At 41.6% G+C, this 22,163-nt stretch overlaps 1 protein-coding gene across 2 annotated transcripts; it reads right to left on the bottom strand.

Annotated features, from left to right (window-relative positions):
* Positions 1-4,866: 4,866 nt before the first annotated feature.
* scarb2a (scavenger receptor class B, member 2a) lies at positions 4,867-21,950 on the bottom strand. 2 transcript variants are annotated; one of them, XM_037097832.1, is made up of 13 exons: positions 21,364-21,949; positions 16,471-16,628; positions 16,142-16,289; positions 15,676-15,870; positions 14,767-14,858; positions 14,111-14,230; positions 13,523-13,701; positions 11,808-11,926; positions 11,027-11,100; positions 10,846-10,897; positions 10,604-10,756; positions 9,267-9,314; positions 4,867-8,926 (listed from the first exon to the last, which is right to left on the bottom strand). In XM_037097832.1, exons 1-13 carry the CDS (start codon positions 21,484-21,486, stop codon positions 8,795-8,797), a joined length of 1,593 nt encoding a protein of 530 aa, XP_036953727.1. In that variant the 5' UTR covers positions 21,487-21,949; the 3' UTR covers positions 4,867-8,794. The 2 variants fall into 2 exon arrangements, with proteins under 2 accessions (XP_036953727.1, XP_036953728.1); XM_037097833.1 differs by lacking the exon at positions 9,267-9,314 and having other exon boundaries at positions 21,364-21,950.
* Between the last annotated feature and the right edge of the window lie 213 nt (positions 21,951-22,163).

The raw sequence follows: 22,163 nt of genomic DNA, 5'->3' as shown, positions 1-22,163 counted from the left end.
TGTGGACTTTTATTCATTGGTAGAGGAGGAATTCAAATCAAAGTCAACCATTCTCTAAAAGCACTCTGTTCCAAGTTAAAGTGCATACAGATGAAACAAAACATGTCGAGTGAGCTTTAGACGGACTGGGAGGCAGATTCTGTTGGTCTCATACAGGCCAGACTAGCTGTTTACCCCCCGTCTCCAGGCTTGATGCTAAGCTAAGTTAATTGTCTCCTGGCTGTAGCTTCTTCACATTCAAAAAAAGTGTTTCTCGTCTCAACTGTTGACAAGAAAAAGAAAAGAAAAAGATCACCTTTACTTTACTTGATTACTTCCATTTTACGCCACTTTATACTTTTACTCCATTATGAGTTTGAAGCCAATACTGTACACTTTACTCCAATACAATTATTTGATAAGTTGCACAATTTAAATCAACTAATAAATGAAGATATATTATCATAGATTAAACCGCACCGGTACCTTTATGATGTATCTTTATCGGCTTTAAAGTGATTCACATATTGATGCAACAAAACAGTAAAAATGATTTTAATCATATGATTTTACTTCTAATACTTTTCACGTTTAACAGAGTGTTTTTACATAGTAGTACTGGTGCCTCAAAGTAGAATTCTTCTTACACCACTGCTGGCTGTTGGGTTTACTTTCTTATCTTTAGACATATCCATGTAAGCTGTTTCCCCCTGTTTGCAGTCTTTATGCACAGCTAAGATAACGGCCTGCTGTCTGTTGCATCACATTTAACTGTCAGACATGACAGTGCTGGGAATCTCCTCATGTTACACTCGGCCAAAAAAAAAAAAAAAAAAGTAAACCAGTGAAACGCTCTGACGTGTTTCTCATCAACACTCAGAACATGTGAAAACAGACCCAGTGTGTCTCCCCAAAGACGGAGGCCGACGTGCCGCCGCCTGCCCTCTGCTGCTTCTGACGTCCACCACCCCCGACACAAAACACTCACGCTGTTGGTAAGTGGGACAAAAGAAGAAGGCAGTTAGACCTATTTTTTTTTTTCCAGTGCGGTGGAGGATGGGGCACCCATTGTTCACTGTCTGCAGGTGGTCTTTACAGTTAAAGCTGCTGGAGCTCGGCCCTAATGAGCCGGAGCGTCTCAAAGCTCTCGGGAAGACACATTAGTCATCGGCTGGAGGACTAACGGAGCTTTCAAGTAACATTAAAAAGCTACATAGGTTCTACAGTGAATAATTAATCATACGCATGTCCATATTATGAGTTGTGAAGCTGGTGTTTATGTTCTAAAGTCTAAAATATTTTAAAATTAATGAAAATCATGAACACTTATTGAGAAATAAGCATCGACGTCACGTCAAAGATGTCTGTGTATTTAAGTTAGCGTGCTAGCCAGCTAGCCCTGACTAGCTCCTGTCCCGTGATGCGACTTTGTACCTGAGCAGAGCCAGTAATGAGTTAATGTTGCCTCACTGTTCTCAGACCTCGAGGGCACGAAACCACTTCCATCAGCAAAGAAAGGAGTGACGGATGTAAAAGAGTGGTTAGCTTAACAGAAGTCTTTCCACTGACGGAAACAGCTCCCAGCCAGTACACTTACATATAGCACCTTTAAGCAAGGGGTTTGCAAGGGAGTGCTTTTTTTAAGAAAAACATTTATATACATATCGATCTTGAAAAAAACAATTACTTTATGATAGGAATATGACAAAGAATGAAAAAGGTACAGAAATTGAGCGTTTTCATCATGATACCGTCTTCAGCTCCAGTTAGACTCTAGAAACTAGAAGACTCTACGCAACAAATTTGAAATGTCTGACTGCTCTGTCCACAGTCTCTGGCTATAGTCTAAACCAAACAACACAGCTCTCTCTGGCACATGCCTGGGGAAATCATTGGGAACTTGCTTAAACTTTAAAAGGAGTTACCACCAGTCACATGCAAGGTAGAGGTAGAAGGTGAACATGTTAACTTGAGTGTAGTTGAAAGGTCTTTAGGGCTGAGGCTTTAAAGTTTGGCTTGTAATCAGCTGTTTCTCGCTAAGTGGCGGCATAGGATGTAGAAATTAAACAAGTAATTGATCGACAGACTCATAATCTGCAACAATTGTCATAGCTGATCAATTGTTTTGTGGCAGAAATTGTGAAAAAATGCAAAACATTGTTCTTGTTTCAGCTTCAAATACAAATACAGCCTATTAATGAAGCAGCGATTCTTAGCTTGGTGGTCAGGATCATCCCAGTAGGTCAGTAGATAAAAATACCTAGAAAAACTCCCAACGACTCTCTGTTGAACTATCAAAATATCCTTACTGGCACATCATGGAACAGTTCAGCCTTCAAAAATCCAAACTCTGACGCATTTCGACATCAAACCTTCCTCAGGAAGCCCTGAAAGGACAAGGGACTCCCTGATGAAGGCTTGATGCCAAATTGTTTCAGAGGACTGACATGACTGTGCTGTGGCAATAAAGGCATTTTAAAAGTTTAAAAAGAAGGTTTTCTTGGTATATTTTACATCAGCGTGTATCCGAACCCTTTTTGCTTTGTGGTGAAAACATGGATAATAACTTTTCAAGAGGAATAGTGTGTAAAGGAAACACCCCTTTGGTTTGACTGCTTGTTGCTTACTGCTGTTATCATGTAAAAAGGGATCGAGAATTGAACTAGAAGGCAAAAGTTTACACTCACAGTACAAAATGAACTATTATAAGGGCCTTAAGATTGAACTTAACATACAGTCAAATCCAACACTCACTCAGGGCACTAAGTAGTTTGAAACCCTCTGTAAACTATTTACATACACAGGCTTTCAATGCAAAAACCACATCATCAAGATGCATTAAACTTACGTCAAATGTAAATAGTCTGTATTAAAGTTTCATTTCATCTTTTTTTTCCGTGCCTGTGGGAATACGTAAGGTGAATAATTAGCACTTAATGGAAGCCTAAGCGGAGACTGCGCACTTGTTGATGTCCATAGGCCCTGAAATGTTCGTCTCAAGGGCAGAGATACATGATGCAAGTTCTCAGAAGAGTTCAGACAGGGAGACTGTAGCTGTCCCAAGGCCACGAGTGAGAATAATAAGGCTGCCGCCGCTGCTGCTGCTGCGTACACATTTAAAGCCCTTGAGGATTTGTGGATTTATCTCTTTTACAGCTAGAGATGAATGACAGACACGTGTGACCTGCTCTGCTCCTTGGGAAAACCTGCCTGAGCTTGTTGCCATTCAGCCGCAGGTTTGACACGTGGGTGCTGCTGTAAAAACAGTCAAGTGTTTCCAAAAAGGGAGGGAACAGTCAGAGCTTTCTGGCTATCTTGTTTATATTGAATGTTTTTGCAAAAAAAAATCAAGTCCTGCAATGAAGAAGTCCTTGCTCTTTCATCTTCGTGTGTTTGTGCAGTCCTTTACAGGAAAGCCTGCTTAATCGAGCAACTTTGGCCGTGCAGCAAGGCCTGTTACTGAACACTTGGTCATAGTCGTTCAGCTATTTCTTCACTGAAAGACCATGACTGGGTTCAATCTAGGGGTCGAGGAAGAATTCAGATCATTAAAAGTAAAGGCTCGTGAGTTTTAACAACTAAATGGACTTAAAAGTGTCAGAGGTAAGGGTAAATATGGCCTCAGTGACCGTCTTATTTTTATACATATCTTAATTTGGTAAAAAGAAAGAAGAGGAAGAAGCAAAAATGTATCAAATTTGCATTCCGTTTTTTTAAAATATAATTTGACCTCTTTTTGTTGAAAGTGTTTACAACCCAAGGGCCAATCATACACTGCTGTGTTGAAGAGCCAAAAAATGTCAGGAATCACATGGTATAACATTTAACAATGTATTTTATCTATTTGTTAATTCAATTAGTGTTTCCTACTATAGTATGAAGTAAGATAAAATTGAAATACTCAGGTGCCTCAGTTCTGTACTTACATACAGTACTTGTTTAAATGCAGCAATGAGAAGAGTACAGCTGCATTCGTGAAATATCACCCAGTTACAAGTAAAACTACTGGTATTGAAGTAACACTTAAGTAAAGGTACAAACTATTCCTCTCAAACACTTCGAGTGTTAGTTCTTCGGTCTTCGGTCTAAACTGCTCCCGGCTCCTGCTCTGTTCAGGTCGTGCTCGCCTCTCTGAACCTGCACCTGCTGCAGAGTTTGTGTTTTTTGTCCACATGTGAAATACCTGTAAAAATCTTCATAAAAGTATGAGCACACAAAAAAATGACTTAATTACAGCAAGTGGCTTTGAGTAGTTACTCCCACCCCTGAGTAAATGTATTCAGTCAAGTTAATCACAGATTTATTCAACGTTTCACCTTGTACTAAATGCTTCGTCAAGCAGGAAATATGAGTGGATGGGTAACTTGCTTCACGCATATGGTGGATGGAGTAAAGGCCATAATGAATATATATATTTTTTTAAGCAACTGAATAACGAATTATGGGAAGTTTCGCTGTCTTTCAGAGTTGGTTGAGAAGATGAATACCTTTGACTTTTGAGAGGGAATGACTGGGGCAGCCGATTAGCTTAGCTTAGCATAAACACTGGAAACACTGGGAAACAGCTAGCCCTCCAGCTCAACTACAACAACAGCTGAAGCGAACTAAAGAACAAGTTATATGTTATTTGTTTAATCCATACAAGATCGAATATGCAAAGCTGCCAGCTGTAGCTTTAAATAAACACACAGATCACCATGTTAAGCCGTGAACTCAGACGGTTATCAAAGTTAAATCATTAGTAGCGTTTAAATTTTTCACGCGTCTAATTTTTCTTATAATTCACACCAAGATACTTTGTCAGGGTACGTTCATCAGTTTTGTTCCCAGACTGATTTATTTGTATTTTTCCCCAACAGTTTATACAGAAGACAGAAGACAACCGTGTTGAACTTTGCACTTGAATGCAACTTTTATTTTTTTGCAAATACACTAGAAATGTTTACAAAAGCACTGTAGAAACATCTGTGCAGTGTAAATTATCAAAACTAAAAATAGATATTACATTGAATTCATTTTGCACCTAGCATGACAAGCAGGATTGTCATTTTCAGCAGCAAAACAAATTAGTATATCTCAACAGGAAATGTCTGTTAGTGACTTGAGCAAATTAATGGGGGCGGGGGAAAATAACAAAAAGGATGGTATGGCACAAGTGCTCATCCCTGAAGGAGGGCTTCATTCATCTTCTAGATAGGTTACACAGCATCAATGCTTTATTTTACTCAGTCATCAAGATAATCAGCCTTCCAGTAAAAATCACTCCAGTTCGACAGAAATGGTGCACTGGCTCCACAAACACAAATTTTCTCACACAAGATCTCATACTCGTCCAACACACACAATCTTAAACCACTCATGAACACTCTTTACAGACACTTTACAGGGTTCTGGCAGCTCCCAGTGTGGCATACTGGTCCATCTTCTACACTTTTTAAATTCTTTTTTAATTTTTTTTTTTGTATTTTCCATGTGAAAATCATTGAAATGATCCCAAATGAAATGTGCTGAACTTTTTTTTTTTTTGTTAAACAAAATGACTAAATCACACTACAGAAAAATAAAGGACATACTTCTACACAAGTGAAACCAAAAATAAAGAAAAAAAGAAAACAAAAGATACATAAATATAGTGTGGCCCCTTACAAAACATCCACAATTTATTTCATACGGTTATGTATTGCTTTGTTTTACATAATACTGAGATCTGCTCGCAGAGAGCATCGATTACTTCCATTTGCTCTTGGTGACAAAAAAAGCAATACCAATCAAACCATGTGAATTTTCTTGTCTTTTTTTTTCCTTTTAGTTTTGCCTTGATGTAAAAAAGGTGCATACACGCATCCGTTCATGCTCACACAACATTGCTGCAAATACTTGTATGTAAGTGGTGGCACGATTCCCAAAAAAAAAAAAAAAGGTTGGTGGTGGTTTTTCGGCATGGCCGTTATCGCAGAGGAGAGTAAACACGGCGCTGGGGCAGATCTATGTAGGTTATCTTTGGTCAAGCAGGGACGAGCCAATGGACTTGAATGATTGGACTCAAAGGTCAGTGTAGTAGAAGTCAGACGGTGGAGGAATGATGGCTCAGGTGTGCGTTTGAACTGACACACTTCACCTCTTGGGATTAAGGTCTATCAGGTTCAAGTCATGATTTTTTTTCCTTTTAAAAAGGTGGATGGAGTTTGCAATGAGATGTTGGTCACTTGCATGTAGGTGATAATAAAAAGGCCTTTAGTGAATTGATTTAACTTTTTTTTTTTTTTTTACAAAAAGAACTACTTTACTCTCCACCACAGTGATATTAATCCCAGTATCAGACTTCTGACACCAATCTTAGATGGTGCTGAAGCGGCTCGCCCTTTTTGTGCACCTCCAGCGAACTGTCACTAATCCTATAATAAGACCCAACGGTACATGCGATATGGTCAGATCTTCAGCTAATAGAGTGGTTAAATGTGATAACTTTACAAAAGTGTTGCTAGTGATAACTATAACTGCTAATTCCAGTAAATGGCAGCAAGCTTTGGGCTTTGTATCTTGTGCTCAGGCGTCACAAAGGGTTTGGCGACACACAGAGGAGAGCCTACTGTGTGCCAACCTGAAATGAGCACAATATGGTAAATACCACATATACAAGTACAAGTCCATAGGTTATGGCATTTTTTTAGCAGCAATAACAAATACAAAAGTATATCAAAAGAAGACACTCCATGTGCTGAAAAGCGAGTAACACAGAGATGTGGATGTCTGTTGTTCCCTCTCAACAACATCCTTCATAATGAAACCAATACTAGTGAGGACAAACCATTGAAATGTTCTGAACTTTTGGACCACCTGCATTGAAATGAACAGGACAAGAAAAAAAAACCAAAAAAAAAAACCACAACAACAAAAAACAAAACAAAACAATGACAATAAACAGGGCACAATTTCCAGGCAAAGTGCAGGGAATTTTCCACGCTGACAGTGTTATGGCCTTAAATTCACATCCCGTTAGCGACTACCACTGGGTTTTTTTGACGATGTGACGTGACAGTGTGTGGCGGACAGAGAAATGAAAACACCACACGAAAAAACATAAGACAAACAGTGATTCAAGTGCTGTGTGCTGCGATTTTGCCTGAATGCCTACAGCTCCTTGGCAAAACTGAATGACTGCACAGCGGCGAGCGAGTGGCGGACAGGGCTCCCTCAAAACCCAATGATTCCACTTCTTTTTTCTAGTTTTTTTTTTTTTTTTGTTCAAATATTCACGGCACTTGTCAGTGTCTTTAACAGATCAGCTGTAAATATATATAATAATAAAACAGGACAAAAAAACCTGGTAGCCTTGTGTGAGGACTGGTTTTAGCAATCCAAATTGTGCTTTCTCTAATAGGTAACAGTGTAGACGTGCAGGAGCGGTCGACACCAGAGCAAAGTTAGTGTCTTTCAGCACACCTAGGAGGACTGCTTTGCTGGATTTTGGTCAGAGGTATCTCAACATTTCCCCTTTAAATATGTACAATAATGACAAAAAAAAGAGATTTCCAGCTTATTTGAACAATGTATGAACATAAAGAACACAATGAACCGTTGTAAGGCAGAAAGCAGGTTCAAGTCTCCCTTGTAAGTATTGTTGGTGTTTGTTGTTTTTTTCTTTTTCCATTTTTGTTTTGAATGCGTGATGAAGCCTAAAAAAAGGTGCAACTTTTCAAGCTACTGACTTGCATTCCTAACAACTTCACAGCTATAGAGTCATCACCTCCACTAATGATGACTTGGAAATGTAGCTGAGGTCTCTGGATAGTTTTTTTTTTTTTACCTAGTGTTCTGGGGGGAAAAAAAACAACCAAAACAAAAGGGTGACGGTGACTAAAACGATGAGGGGAAGGTCAAAATCACAAGCACTCCAGGTGTCACACAACGCTGTGCCCGCATCAAGAAAAATAGTTGCCCATTGTCCATCAAAACAGGACACTGAAGTGTAAGACAAAAGGTGCACACACATGTTCACTAACTGATACTGGAAGTGCCGTCTGTAGGTGTGTAGGTGCACTAATTCATCTTAGGAAAAAAAGGCAAAAAAATGCTATAAATAGTTTGGCTCAGTCCGTTTTTTCTTATTTTTTTTTGTCTTTAATAAAAAGGATATGCTGAGTTCAGTTTTGTTAGCAAAACCATTTTATCCTCCGAGCCCGGGAGCTTGGGGAGTTTTGTCCTATGGATTAGGGGGCTTTTTGAAACTTGTTGGCTTGAAATGTTCTCCTCACGCAACACTGATGGAGAGGAGAGAGCAAGAATACAATGGTGACAACACTCCCTGTTGTTCAGGTGAATACTAAAGACTCTCTTTTAGCCATGTTACTTGGTACAGTTGGCTCCGAACGTCATGCATCCGCGTACAGCGGCGACACCTATGCTACCGCGTTCCCTCAGTAGAATTACGGAAAAAAAGGCTTGTCCCGGCTGAGCCCATTCAGTGTCCCTTCATCTTTTGGGCCAACCGGGACGGAAATGGGGAATAGAGTGTGGGAGTTTGTGTTGCAGTACGGCAGGCAGTGAGGGCCATGCTCAGCAGGTAGAGTAGAGGAGGATAGACAGTCATAAGAGGGCTCAGTGAGAGGAGCAATGTCTTTGTTGACTAAACCTATACCAGGGCTCGTGTCCCACACCTTTCCCCATCCTCCCCAACCCCCCATCCCCCCATCCCCCAAAAAAGTGAAAATGAGCCCATTCTGTGTGTAAACCCCCACCCGTGGTAATGTAACACCCATGTGCTGCTCCCTTAACCCCCCTTCCTGAGCGCCACACTTGGGGAGGGGATCCTCGATCAACACTTCTGGGCCTCCACTGGAGACATGGCAATGTAGGAGCCGTTCCTCATCGGCTGGGTGGCCTGTGTTTCCGACGGCTCGTCGGGTTTGTCGCTGACCTGTGTGTAGGCCGTGTCATCTTTCGCCGTCTGAGCAGGAAGAGTCAGGAGGAGAGACGTTAGTACAAACCACTGAAGTGGCGGGGCGTCAGAATATTGTTTAATACTTAACAGACAATAAAATGGGGGTAAAATGTGTTGACTAAAATGTCTGCAGTGAACCACATCAATCTAAATGTGCACCAGTTATGAAAACAACCACCACACCAAACATTAACTTAAAGATAAAGAAACATTACACCATGAGGTGAGAACTTATAATGGAATACCATGTCCCATGAGGATAATTAAAAATGATAATCAGATATGATGATAAATGATAATAAATTAAAAAAGGAGAATAGCAAACAAGGCAAAAATTAAGACTTACAGTAAAAGAATGAAAAGCTTCAGTAAAATCAATACGTTTTACTTCGTTCTAAAACAGAAAAGGAAAAAAGGGGGGTTACAGAAAATTAAAATTAGAACATGGTTAATACAACATTTGTTCACATTGCAATTAAGCATGTTTTAACATTTTCTCAATTCTAAGCTAAACTTGCAAGTGTGCACGTTAAAGAAATAGTTTGACATTTTGGGAGATACTTGTATCTGCTTTCTATCCGAGAGATAAGACAAGAACAAAAATAACACTCTTAGTCCTGTAAACTTAGTACGAAGCTACAGTCAGTTATCTTAGATATCTTATCTTATATTATTTTGGATTTTATCTTAGCATAAAGACTGGAAACCAGAAGGAACAGCTAGCCTAGCAGTAAGTTCAAATATCAGCACATCTAAAGCTCACTAATTTAGCATTTTGATATTCATTTGTTTAATCCGTTCAAAAAGTTAAAAAAAAAAAACAAAAACAACCCAAAACATTAAATTCTGTTGCTGCCCAAGCTAAACTAGCTAATCCCCCCCAGGCTCCAGTCAACTCAGCTTGATGTAGCTTCATATTTAACATACAAACACAAGAGTGGTGTCAATCTTCTAATCTAACGCTCAGATGGGAAAAAAAAGAAAAAAAGAAAAAGCAAATACTTCTCAAAAAATATCAGACTATTCCTTTTTCGTTTTGCAGGCCACACTCTGCAATGAATAACCTGAACTATGATAATCCTTAATCTGTAATCTGAGGGTGGTGAGGCCAGGGTTCAGATCAACAATCCTGCGCTGCCAGAGATAAGAGCTGAACATGCACTGCATACATACATTCGCGGGACTACTCCAGTTCAATGCACCTTGCTAATCTATAGTGCTACTCTAGTTCACAGCTAGACTGAACAGAAGGGAAACTAAAACACTTCCTTCCTGAATCCAAGAATTCGTCGACACATCAGAGATGCGATCGACTGTTAGAAAACATTTGGCAAGGCAAGGCAAGGCAAAAAATGTTTTAAATTACAGTATTTGATCCAGAATTGTGGGAAACTGTTCATGCTGACTTTGCTGCGCAGGGATCATGCAGTTTGTTAGTTAACATGCATGTAGCCTGGGGTTAAAACCTGCGGCAGCTCGGGAAACTGTTAACCATGCAAAGAAAACAAAACAGTAAAACTCTTCAAAACACTACAGCATATATTGTGGTATATTACTACCCATGAGTCTAGTTCTCATTTACTCTGTGAGCTAATGTCAGTGGGTAGCACACACTTGTCAGACCAGGGTAACTGTGGATTAATACTACACTCCAGTCCAGAAGAACAGGGGGGCAGCTCCTACCTTCTTCTGGCGGTTTCGGCAGAACAAGATGACGAGCACGAACAGCAGGATGATACCCATGCCCACGATGAGCAGAGGGAAGTTTGACGCAAGGGTCACGATCAAGAGCATCGTCCTCATCTGGGATGCTGACTCATCGTCGATAGTCGCCGTCTATATTCGAGAGAGGCGATTATTGATTAGTGTTTCTTTCGCTCATGAGAACAGGTGTGTCTCAGACCGAACTGAAGGGAAACGCTCACCTCGTTGACGAACATGATGGGGAAAATGGTCTCATTGATTAATTTGGTTTTGCTGCAGGGGAGAAGGAGAGAGAGAGAAGACGGGGAGGTCAGGGAGGACATCTGGCTCAACATGTGGCCGAAATTGGGGCAGATTGTGAGAACAGCGAAGTGGGTCAGAGATCAACAAAGTTCAGCTTACGGGAAGCCTGGGATTCTCTTCAGGATGATATTGAGCTGAGCTCTCTTGCAGGCACGGATGGGAACACCTGTGGTCTAAATAAAACAAAAAAAAATGAAAGCAGAGGTTTCAGTGAACTGCAGATTAGAGACTTGATTCCTTCCTTTTTTCCACCTCTCACGTCATATTCTATGTCCGGGGTTCAATAATTGCTGTCTTTACGTATTGTGAACTAAATAACATATACATATTTATATTTTTGTTTTTTTTTTCCTGTTATTTCATTTTCCTTTTTTCTTTCATCTGTTGTGTTTTGTGACTACTAAAGTTCAACATGTCACTTATTCTTTCTCTTATCTCTTTATCCATTCCATAAAATTTAGCCTTGAGAGGTAACAGTTTCCCAGGTTTTAATCAGTTTTCTTTGCCTTTCTTTTTTAACCAGTACAAAAATGAATATTCTAAAAATGCTAGAACTAAGACTAAAGGTGGACTAAAGACTAAAGGCAGGTGAGGAACTAAGGTATGCTCTTTTGCAATTAAGTATTATGAAAAAAGCAAAACTTATTTTAAAACAAATATTTCCAGAGGCCTTTCCTCCTCAATGATGCTGTCTGACCAAAAAAATGCAGAAGAACCATCAGTGCAAATGAACACAAGAGGAGCTATTACTATGAGTCAAAACAACCATTCTTGTCAAGATAAAAATGGTCATAAAGATAGTAAACCAATAGATCAAGGTTGAACACAGATTCCTTCCACATGACTAATCTATTGGGATAATAAATACATAATGTCGTACCGGCTGCAGGTCCAGGTACGTCTCGTGCTCCTCCTTGTTGGGGTTGAGCCCATCGACCGCGTTGATGTACTTCGGGTCCGCTTGATAAAAGTGGGGGAAAGACACGACGATGGGAGCACCTTGAAGGACAAACACAAGGATCAGTGAATGTTTGCATCCTGAAATGACGTAACAAGGGCTGGGAAAGGATGAAAGCAGAAACGTGAGATAAGATTAAAAAAAAAAAACAAAAACAACAAACTATATGGTATTTTGAAGAGCAGAGCTATAAGATATACGGGTACATATCTGCAGCTGATAATGCAGCAGATAGCATAAAGCATAAAGAATGTGTGCTTGAGGTTGTGCTGTAATGATAAGCTCACACAGTCAAGAGCACTCCTGTAAGAACCTGTCCTTGCCCGTCCTCAGATCATTTCTTAAAAGCTATATGTACGTTATATTTACATTTCTCTTTGAAAATTCACTCCACAAATTCAAAGAGGTTCGGTTCAAAAAGGTCCAAATTTCAATGACATAAATGTTAATAACGACGGACACATGGTAGGAAGGAACCTCTGTCGGGGTTGATTAACAGATTTTCAAATATCATCCTCAGCAACAGCAACACATGCTTTCTGCAATGCCTCTACATTAGTGCTGCACCTGGGCTGTACCACTCTCATTTTTTTAACCACATGCTCCCTCTTTCTTTTTAATTTTTTCTGCATTTCATTAATCAATTCATCAAATCAATGATGCCTTTCTTAAGTTATGTTTCATAATTCTGTTTCAAATACTTCTTCTGGCTGCCAGTAATGTATGATCCTGGGGAGAAATGCTGAAACCTTTACATATTTATTATATTTTGATCTGAATAAAGCCACATCTAGTCATACAGAATCTAAAGATACTAGATTCTGCCCTAAAGACATACTTCTGCTGTTGCAAAAATAGCCCAATTGAAAGGAAACTGAGGTTATGAGCAAGAAATCATTTGGTGTTTTGCACTAAATTACTACAGAGGATGCTTATGGCCAAACATTATGCAGCTGTGACAAAATCTGGATTTTTTTTTCTTTTTTTATGGTTTCACCCACACAGGCTGTTTCAGAATGACACCACTTGGCACATGACAACAGAGCTCGCTCTTGATTGGCTCTCCGACTAGCATCACATAAATCTGTCCAATCAGACGCGTTTGCCTCATGTGAATCAGAGGAGCTGATGTAGGCAGCCAATGAGGTTTTAGCAAGGCAGGAGTTCAGTAAGCGCCAACCCTTTTTTTTCTAACATTAATAAATACACATTTTGGTTTTAGAAGTGTTTTCTTCAACTAAGACAGCAAATGGTGAAACAAATGTAAAAAATAAAAGTATGAATATATACAAACAGCAGAGAAACAGTAGCATATCTGATCCTGTATTCCCCTTGACAATCATTATCAGAGCAATCCGACTCCACTCAATGACCACCATAAAATACTTCAATAGCCTCAACACACAGTCAGCACAGTTAATCATTGAACCGTGTATTGAGTAAAATCCAGCATGCTCAAACAGAGGGAATGTCAGATAGCAGGCAGGGGACACGGTCGCCCAGCGAAAGGACATTTTTGGGGGGTAAAAAAAGGGGGGGTTTGGGACTGTGCCACTGGACTGGTTAGGGGCCGTCAAAAGGAAAGTGGGTCAGACTATGTGGCAACAGAAGAGAGGGGAAATGGTGCACTTGCTTACCTTCTCGACAAACGCTGACTTTAAGCACCCCGGTGCCGAGACAGTCTCCAGCCGGCACGCAGAAGCCCGCATTAGTGGGGTTGTCTTTGGGGCTCATGAGGACGTCACTGGGAGGTGCGAAGCGGAACGCCTGGATGCCTTTGACCTCCACGTCTTTCACATAGGCCAGATGGATAGACCTAAGGAAAGAGAACAAGCAGAGGGCCTGATTTAAGGAAACATAAAGTAAGAGCTATCTCTTGTTAAGAAGCTGTTAATGAAGGGCTATCAAGAGGAGGAAAATCCCAGGCAATCATTACATGAAAAGTAAACAGGTGACCTCACTTCCTGTATAATCATTCCTTAAAGCATCCCAGGTGTGTCTAGGTCAAACTCTTTGACATTCCCACGTGTGTTTTACCTTTATCGGACTCCTTATCAGGAGTTGTAAGAACCACAATCTCCTAATCAGCGGATTTGTAAGCGTATTGTGCCTGACTCAGCTGTAATTTCCTGACAAGCTAACGAGTCACTGGAAGTTCTCGACCACGCCCTGCCGGGACGCTTCTGCTGTAAATGTTTAAAGCCACATAAGCAACACATGCATACCTGCAGAGATCCGCAGCGAAGATGTAGAGCAGCTCGTTCCTGCTTATCAGAGGGTGGAAGACGGCGCCGTCCGTTCCGTTGATCATGTTGCTCTGATTGGAAGACCACCACGACATTTTCCTGTCGATTAAAAAAAATAAAAAAGGTGGTATTAGTGGTTATTGTCATTTTATGCTGTTTAACACCTCTACTCCACTACATTTATTTGTCATCTATAGCTACTTATTAAGACATTTGAAATACATCCAGTTCATAAAATACACACTGTTAAACATTAAAACAGGATAAGCTTATTATTATATTTAATTTACTGATTAATTGACTAATGGCCACAGCTCTGGTTAACAGTTCCAAAGCGTGATTTCTTATTTATTCAACAAATGTTGGAAAAATGAATCCCATGAATTGAATTAAGTAAGGGACCTGAATACTTACACATGAAATACACATGCTGACTACACTCGAAGTACAAAGTCACTTTGGATATCCATTCATTCATTTTGCAATCGTGTTCTACCTCAAACCAGGGAGCAAAGGCCTTCTCCTCTGGACTTGTTACAATACACGTTTTGTAACAAGGTAAATATGTGATATAACTATGCAAGTGGAAACCGGGTGCTGATAAGTGTTTCATTGAAGAAAAGATCGGTCCTTACCTCAGGCCGTTCCACGTGTCAATCTTGCCAAAATCCATGTAGTTCTCCTCGCCGGTGTGGAACACAAACTCTCCTTCATGGGTGCCATTTTTCTGTGGAAAACAAGACGAGACAAGAGGTTCAGACAAAGCCGCTCTGACCGACAACTGTCGAGGATACAGCGGGGAGGCAATGAGTCAGAAACAGTGTTTATGTTTGTTAACAAAGGACCATGGGAATTGTGAAATAAATACTGCTTTGTATCAGCCGCTGGCATGCCCCTTGTTGTTTTTTCACAGGACTCCCATACCATAAGGCAGTAATAGATGATTGAAAAATAGAAAAAACTTCGGTGACTGACTTTTTTTTAGAGGGCGTTCTTTATTTTTCATGACTTAAAACTAACAAGCAGTTTCACAGCTGATAAATCTGCCCATTATTGCGCAGAATAATCACATCATGACATTGTCTATGGAATATCATTATCTTGTGGAATCTACCTTTTTTCTGCTTTTACTTCCTTCATTCTGATGTCTTCAAATTGCTTGTTTATGTCCACCCAAATCATAGATATTACACGTAGATATGTATCAATCAAAGGCTTGAAACAGTTCCCCACTAGCTTATTTCCTCTCATCAGCTGATCAATTAATCGACTATTGGCTGTATTTCAGCAACTAAAAATGCTGCACTCATCATCACAAGACTGGCGTTGTCACCAAGATGCCTACGTTGCTCTCTAAACAGGAAATACAAGCATCTTCAATCAGCACGCGGCCAGTCTCACTTCTCTTATGATAGTCAACCACAGACGGTCCCACTCGTCTGTTGTGTTAGTAACCCCTAACGACCAACACGCAAGAGTTTTCTTGAGGTTTTTGCACTATAGTGTCATCAAGCCTGAGTCATCCCGAACACCGCCGCGCTTACCTTCCACATCAGTCCAAAATGGTCGTCCACTTCGGGCTTCATGCTGTGGATCTTCGTGAGAAGAGGGTCTTTGAAGCCCCACAGAATCTCGTGGACGGTTCGGTTCATGAATATCTCGATGCCCAGGCTGTTCATGTACATGGACACTACAGTTCGCAGGAAAAAGGAGTAGGAGTTCAGCTCGTTCATCACCGCCTGGGGATGAGAGACAATGCGAGTCAAGTAAAAAAAAAAAAACAGATAATGGAGAGAGACACAAATCAGCTTAAGTTTGCAATGCATGATGGCTTGTTTGTCTTGGCCTCATGTGGCCAAGACTGTATGTTCAGGATATCAAAATGTCACAACAAAACTAAGAGGACAATGGCCTGAGGAAAAACACACATGCCAATCAAATGACTCCCTAAAGTAGCAGCTGCAGGTCATAATAACACACATTTCATCCTGTATAGGCACCATGTCTTACCACAAATGGGATGTTGACAGTCCTGATGATGTCAACCTCAGGATCACCGGCTGACTTCTCGGGCACAAACACGAAGGTTTTGGGGTTCAGGGCGTAAATCTTGGTGCCATTCTCCAAGAAAGTCACGTTTTCCCGTGGCCTGTATTCCCTGGTGTGGAAAGGACATTGGTCAGTCGGTCCAGATGTCTTTTGTTTTGATTTCACACTGCACTGACAAAGTGTTTCCAGGTGGACAAGATGTGAGATGGCCCTCTTTAAAAAGGGGACTTTAACAAACATGAATTAAATGACCGCCAGTTTCCTCTCCCCATCACCACTTGTTAACCTACCTGTAAGTATAGGGTCCGACCTGTTTAACAGCTGCCTTCCCGCCTGCCAGGAACACCTCTGGATTGGTCACGTTGAAGAAGTAATACTCCATATAAACAGGTGGAGGTGGATTCTTCCATCCCTCAAACACTTGGCTCTTCTCTGTCAGAGTGATTTCCTATCGAAAAAAAACAAGAAAATACATTAACAAATTGAGGAAAAATGACGAAAAAAAAAAGCTCTCGTAATTTATACTTCAAAAGTGCCAAATGTGAGTTCTTCCACTCAAAGCCCTTGTTATGAATGAGTGCCTTCCGAGAGCACACAAGGCACTTTTTCTGCGAGAAGCTGGTCCCGGGCCAAGACCTCGAAACCCAGAGGGAGGCAGAGAAAAGTCCACCACGGCTAAAAAAAAAAATGTTTAAAAAGAACGCGTCAGGAAAGGCAGAAAATCTTCTGTACCCTGCATCTGACCTCAGCAAGCCTAGGCAAGAATCTGACTGTGGGCTATTGTCAGCCCACACAACCCAGAAATGTGTTGCAGTGGAAAGGACACTCTAGCATCTCTGCAGCACAGGCGATCCGACTCCACGCAGGATGTCAGGTGAGTTTTTGTATTCAAACCGTGCAAGCCAAAGCAAGTACGAAGGAATAGTACAGGGTGGCTGTGATTTCACAGATGACATAAGCCTGGTCACACATGTCTGAGCATGGGCAACAGTAACCTTTACACAGACCATTCACTGTGTAAGACAACAACCGGTGTGCTGTGACTCAGGAAAACTGAGCTCACTTTTTCCTTTCTTGGAAGATGTTTTCAAAGAAGAAAGAGCAGCTCGTGTCTTTTTCATGTGGGGTTCCTGAAAAAAAAAAAACAGTTTCCTCTGCGTGTTAGCAGGGTGCACTTGTGAGAGGCTTTACATCGTCTTCCGCACTTGCCGTTGAGAAAATATAGCTTAGGGTGTGGCTGTCACTTCCTGTTTGGGTTACAACTTCCAACCTTCAAATGCGTTTTGCTCTATAGAATTGTTTTCCTGGGTTTTGTTTAAATTTTGCTGCATGTTAGATCTAAAGAGGAGTTGACTGAAATAGCTGCTTTGATAGCCTATAAGAAAAAGGTGAGCCTGATCAACTAACTGAGAGGAAACGGAAGATTCAAACATTCAGTAGCTAAGGGGTAAAAAAAAAAAAAAAAAAAGGCTAAATTGGAGCGGGTGGGTGTAAAAGTGATTTTTCAGTGATTTAGGGCTGCAAATAAAGATAATTTCATTATCATTTAATTTGCTGATTCTTTTCTTTAGTAGTCTTTTATGGTTTAATCTGTAAATTACCAAAAATACTCAAAATAAAAATGCAAAAATGCTTTGTCCACAGAACAGGCCAAAACCCGTTAACAAGTACATCTTCACAAAATATGAATTAACTGATTAATTGTTGCAGCTGCAGTAATCGTTGCTCTCGTCTTCATGAGCACATAGTGGCCTTTACGTGTCCTCTTTTGTCACAGCTGCTCAGATTCAAAAACTGTCTGCAGAATCAGAGAAGACGCACTTAAAAATGAACTTGAGGTATTTAAGCACTGAGATCCTCCTGAGTCTTGATCTTTTTCTGACTTAATTAACAAGTGAAGTGAAAGTAGGTGGCGCTGTAAAACCGTATGGCTATGATGACCCAACATCACCCCAAACCAGCAGCGCTGACCTAATTTGTGGACACAAAATGCAAACTCTGTCACTTTTGAAACAGGATTCTGCCCCGTCTGGTCTTTCTCCTGCGAGCGTTTGACGGACTGAGCGACTGTGGCCTACATCTCTGTGTTTGCCAACCTTGAGCAAAGGTCTTTTGAAAGGCCTTCATCTAAGTTCTATGACCATCATGCTGTCATCATCTGTTTTCTGGAAAAACCTTCATCTATCGCAGAAAAAAAAGACAAGTGAGGGACAGCGTGGAGAGGTCTGTCAGTGTAACCAAAATACAGGTTGAATGAGTTTGAAAGACTCTAAAACACCAATGGCAGCTTGAACCGGGCCTTAGTCAAACAACTCCAGGCGGAACTCAGTTAGGTGTGGCGTGACAAGATCCTGCTTGGAACAGCGTGCGGAAAACAATTAAAAAAGAAAAAGAAAAAAAACAGAATTACAACCAGAGAAGTTTATCAAATGCCTCCTCCCGTGCGTCACAGGCACATTTTCAGGCAATACACACTGAGTTTTACCAGCATGACTTTGGTCTTGACTTCTTTATGCTCAATCAGTCAAACTACCTTGAAGCGTCTGGGCTGGGAGGAGTGGCACGAGTGGGTGGTTTTTTTTTTTTTCCCCTCTCCTTCTAAGCTTCCTGGTGTGAGCACGGCGACTCTGGATAGGCTGAGGCAGGAGCAACAACAAGGCAATACGACGTTTGCTCCCAGGCAAAAATCATGCCCTTGGGGCCAAGAAGTCTGTCAAATTCCTTGCGTGGCTTATGCGCTTGCCTTCCTCCACGCCCAGCTCAGCAGACAGAAAAAGAGTCTGTCTCCTGGAGGAAATCTTTTCGACTTGTCCCGCAACAACTGGGCTACATCATTATAGCAGAGCCACGGTGGGACATCAGATTAGGTAGATTTTTTTGGAGTCGATTCAGCATGTCTCTACTCACCTAATTCAATGGGGAGACTGTGGCCAAAGAGGATTAGCTATGCTGTCATTTCATGTAATCGCCGGCCACATCAGAATTATTTCCCCCCCGTTGATGAACTTTGACTGACTCTTTTAATTTGGATCCCCTGGGATGCTGCCGGGATTGGGAATGAGAGACAAACGAGAGTCGGACCTAAATTTAACCGAGGGAGCCGTTCGCCAGTCCCCTACTTGGACGAATATTGTGTTGAGCTTTCCACGGCTTTTTCCTCTGCTTAAGTAAAGGGAGGGAGCAGACTTGGTGAAGAAGAAGAAAAGAAGAAGAGAGGTTTTAAAGTAGTTGCACGCAGCATCCAACACAGAGATTAATGTCCATATGAGGAATGTGAGGTATTTAAGCAGGGCTGAAGGGGGGGATCGGGTGTCAGCTGCTACCTCTCCCCCCCCCAACCACACCCCATCAGGTTGCCACCCCATCAGCCCAAAAATACAGTACCAGGCAGACACTTGGAATTTAAACACTAATGGCCCACGAGTCCTCCAAAATATATATGCGTCCCTGCAGAACTCCACTGATCAAACCACATTTCATAATTGCATTTTTAATAAAACTAAGGTCAGAAATAAATGTTTAAAAGGAGCACTGTGTAGTTTTGGGGAAGAGCAATTAATCAGAAGAGAAAAAGCTTCATTGGCAGTTTTATTTTTTTTTTTCTAAACAAACTAAATTAATGAAACCCTTTATCTTTATACCTTAATGAGTTGAATAAAAACAGAAACTGATCTTGAAGTACAACACAATTTCACACGGTTTTACTTCGTTAATATGTGGCGGACCCTGCCACCTTTTTCTAGCCTCAAACAGTGCTCTGTGCACCTTAATTTCCTCCAAGAACAGCTTGTATCTTTGTAATTGTATTAATACCTGGCTGATATTATAAATGTTAAAGATCTGAGTTTGATTAACCTTTCCCAAACTACACTTTAACTTGACTGCACTTCATAAGACAACACACACACACACACACACACACACAAAGGGGGTTAAGCGAAGAGTATGCGTCGTGCTACTTATGCAGAACTCATCTCAAGGCAGCCGTTATGGATTTGCGAAGCAGCAAGACCCAAAACAGGCCAGTATCGCAATTTGATACGAGTGAATCGGCGGGGTTCGGGGGGAAATTCCCGTTCATAGCCTACATCTGCATCAACGGAACTCCCACCTTAAACTCCCCTCAGGTCTTGAGACAGCTTTTAAACCAGCATTTATCTTTTAACGCCTAGACGAATATGTCAGTCTGGTTTACACAAGACGGGGTGCCTGATTGCCACAAAAAAAGGTGGATGGCTGTCGCACCATCCTGTAAAACTTGACACATCTCCATCACTGGAAGTCAGGGAGGGAGAGAGAGAGAGAGAGAGAGAGAGAGAGAGAGAGAGAGGGGGGGAGACTCTTGTGTCCACTCACCCAGGCTCCCTTCCCCCATTCCTCAAGACCTGAACACCTCCACCCCCACTGCCCACCATGTCACTCACTAGCTCTACTATTACTACTACTGCCCACCCGGTCTCTCTTGTACACCCAACCACCCAGAAGTCAACACATTCAAGCCTGCAGGGACAGAAATGTGTCACCAGGTCATGATGCATGATGCTGCTTATCAAAAATCCTTCAACACGAGCCAGGATAAATCACATATCATGCCTTTAATCCCATTTTTTTTTTTTTCAATTCAGAGCCTTGATTGAGTCATGTGACTGTGTGCCCGATTCATATTAACGCTGCACACCAGTGAAAGAATGTTAAAAAGGTGTGTCAGGGGGAGTAAAAACACACCATGAAAAAAACAAAAAACACAGAACGAGCCACGGTCATGATAAAGTCACACGATCATTATTCCCCCCTGTGGGAGTTGCAGGGGGTTTTCTACCTACGGTGCAGAGACAGCTCCCGTGTGTACTGTTCAAACACACACGCCGGTGTTACTCGTGTGTCCTAATGCGAGCTGCACAGCCATGTAACGGGACTTTTACACGCTGCCCGATCCAAGGATCATGCGGATTCGTGGAGAGGGTTTGCAGAAATGTGAAGCAGGAAAAAAAACATGAAACGGACGGACATTAAAAAAACACACACACATAACACAGGCTGTGTGATCCTGTGACCTACTACCGGTGAAACGATGCTGCATGCGGATGACTGGCCGCTGCAGATGACACGTTTAAAAACCACCCTCAAGTGCGACCGATGGGAGGCAAAATGTGACAGTTAACACAAAGATGGGCTGTACTCACTTTTTTTAGCCGGCTGTGGATCATTGTTTGGAAGACTTGAGCCACGACCAGGGCGATCCCCACGATCAGGAGGTGAGCGCACACGATGCCGGTGGCGTAAATGGCACAGGACCTCCGAGTCATGATGCTGGATGGCGGATGTGTTGTCCCCCCTCGGTGTTTGATTGAACAAAACTTCACTGAAGTCGATGATAACTCTTCTCTCGCTCACACACACACAGATCTCTTGATAGCTGAAGGTGTGTGTGGGTCGTGAAACCTCCGGAGGATCCGCTGCGGGTTTTAAACTTGTCGCTCTTTTCACCGCCCTGGAGTGCCTCTCTCTCTTTCCCCGGGTACGAGAAATACAAAAAGAAACAAAAAACACACAGCGACTATCAAAAAAATATATATACAAAATCAATGTTGGCACCCGTTTTCGTCCAGAAAACACACGGGATCACACGAGAGGAGAGGGGGAAGGACTGCGCTGCTCGGAGGCGGTGGTGAAGTGAAACAGCAGCTCTCAGCACATCGGGACGTAGAAGAAGAGCTGTCCACCTCCTCCCCTTCCTCTACGCATTAATGAAGTCGGTCAGGCGAAAAGCGTCGTTTTGGGGCGGCTGCATGGGCGGTGGGTGTGTGTGCGTGCGTGTGTTGTGTGTGTAAAAAAAAAAAAAGCGAGTGGAAAAGCATTGATGGAGCACTGCTTACACGGCTTGATGACTGATGATAATTATTGTGATTATGAACCTAAAACAACGCTTTTTTCCCCCAGCTAATTCCCATTCTTACACGCCTTTGCTCACGTTTTTTTTAAT

The sequence above is a fragment of the Acanthopagrus latus genome, chromosome 5, assembly GCF_904848185.1.
Source record: "Acanthopagrus latus isolate v.2019 chromosome 5, fAcaLat1.1, whole genome shotgun sequence".
Classification (NCBI taxonomy): Eukaryota; Metazoa; Chordata; class Actinopteri; order Spariformes; family Sparidae; genus Acanthopagrus; species Acanthopagrus latus.
Note: the sequence above shows the minus strand (reverse complement) of the source record. Positions and strands in the feature narration are given on the sequence as shown.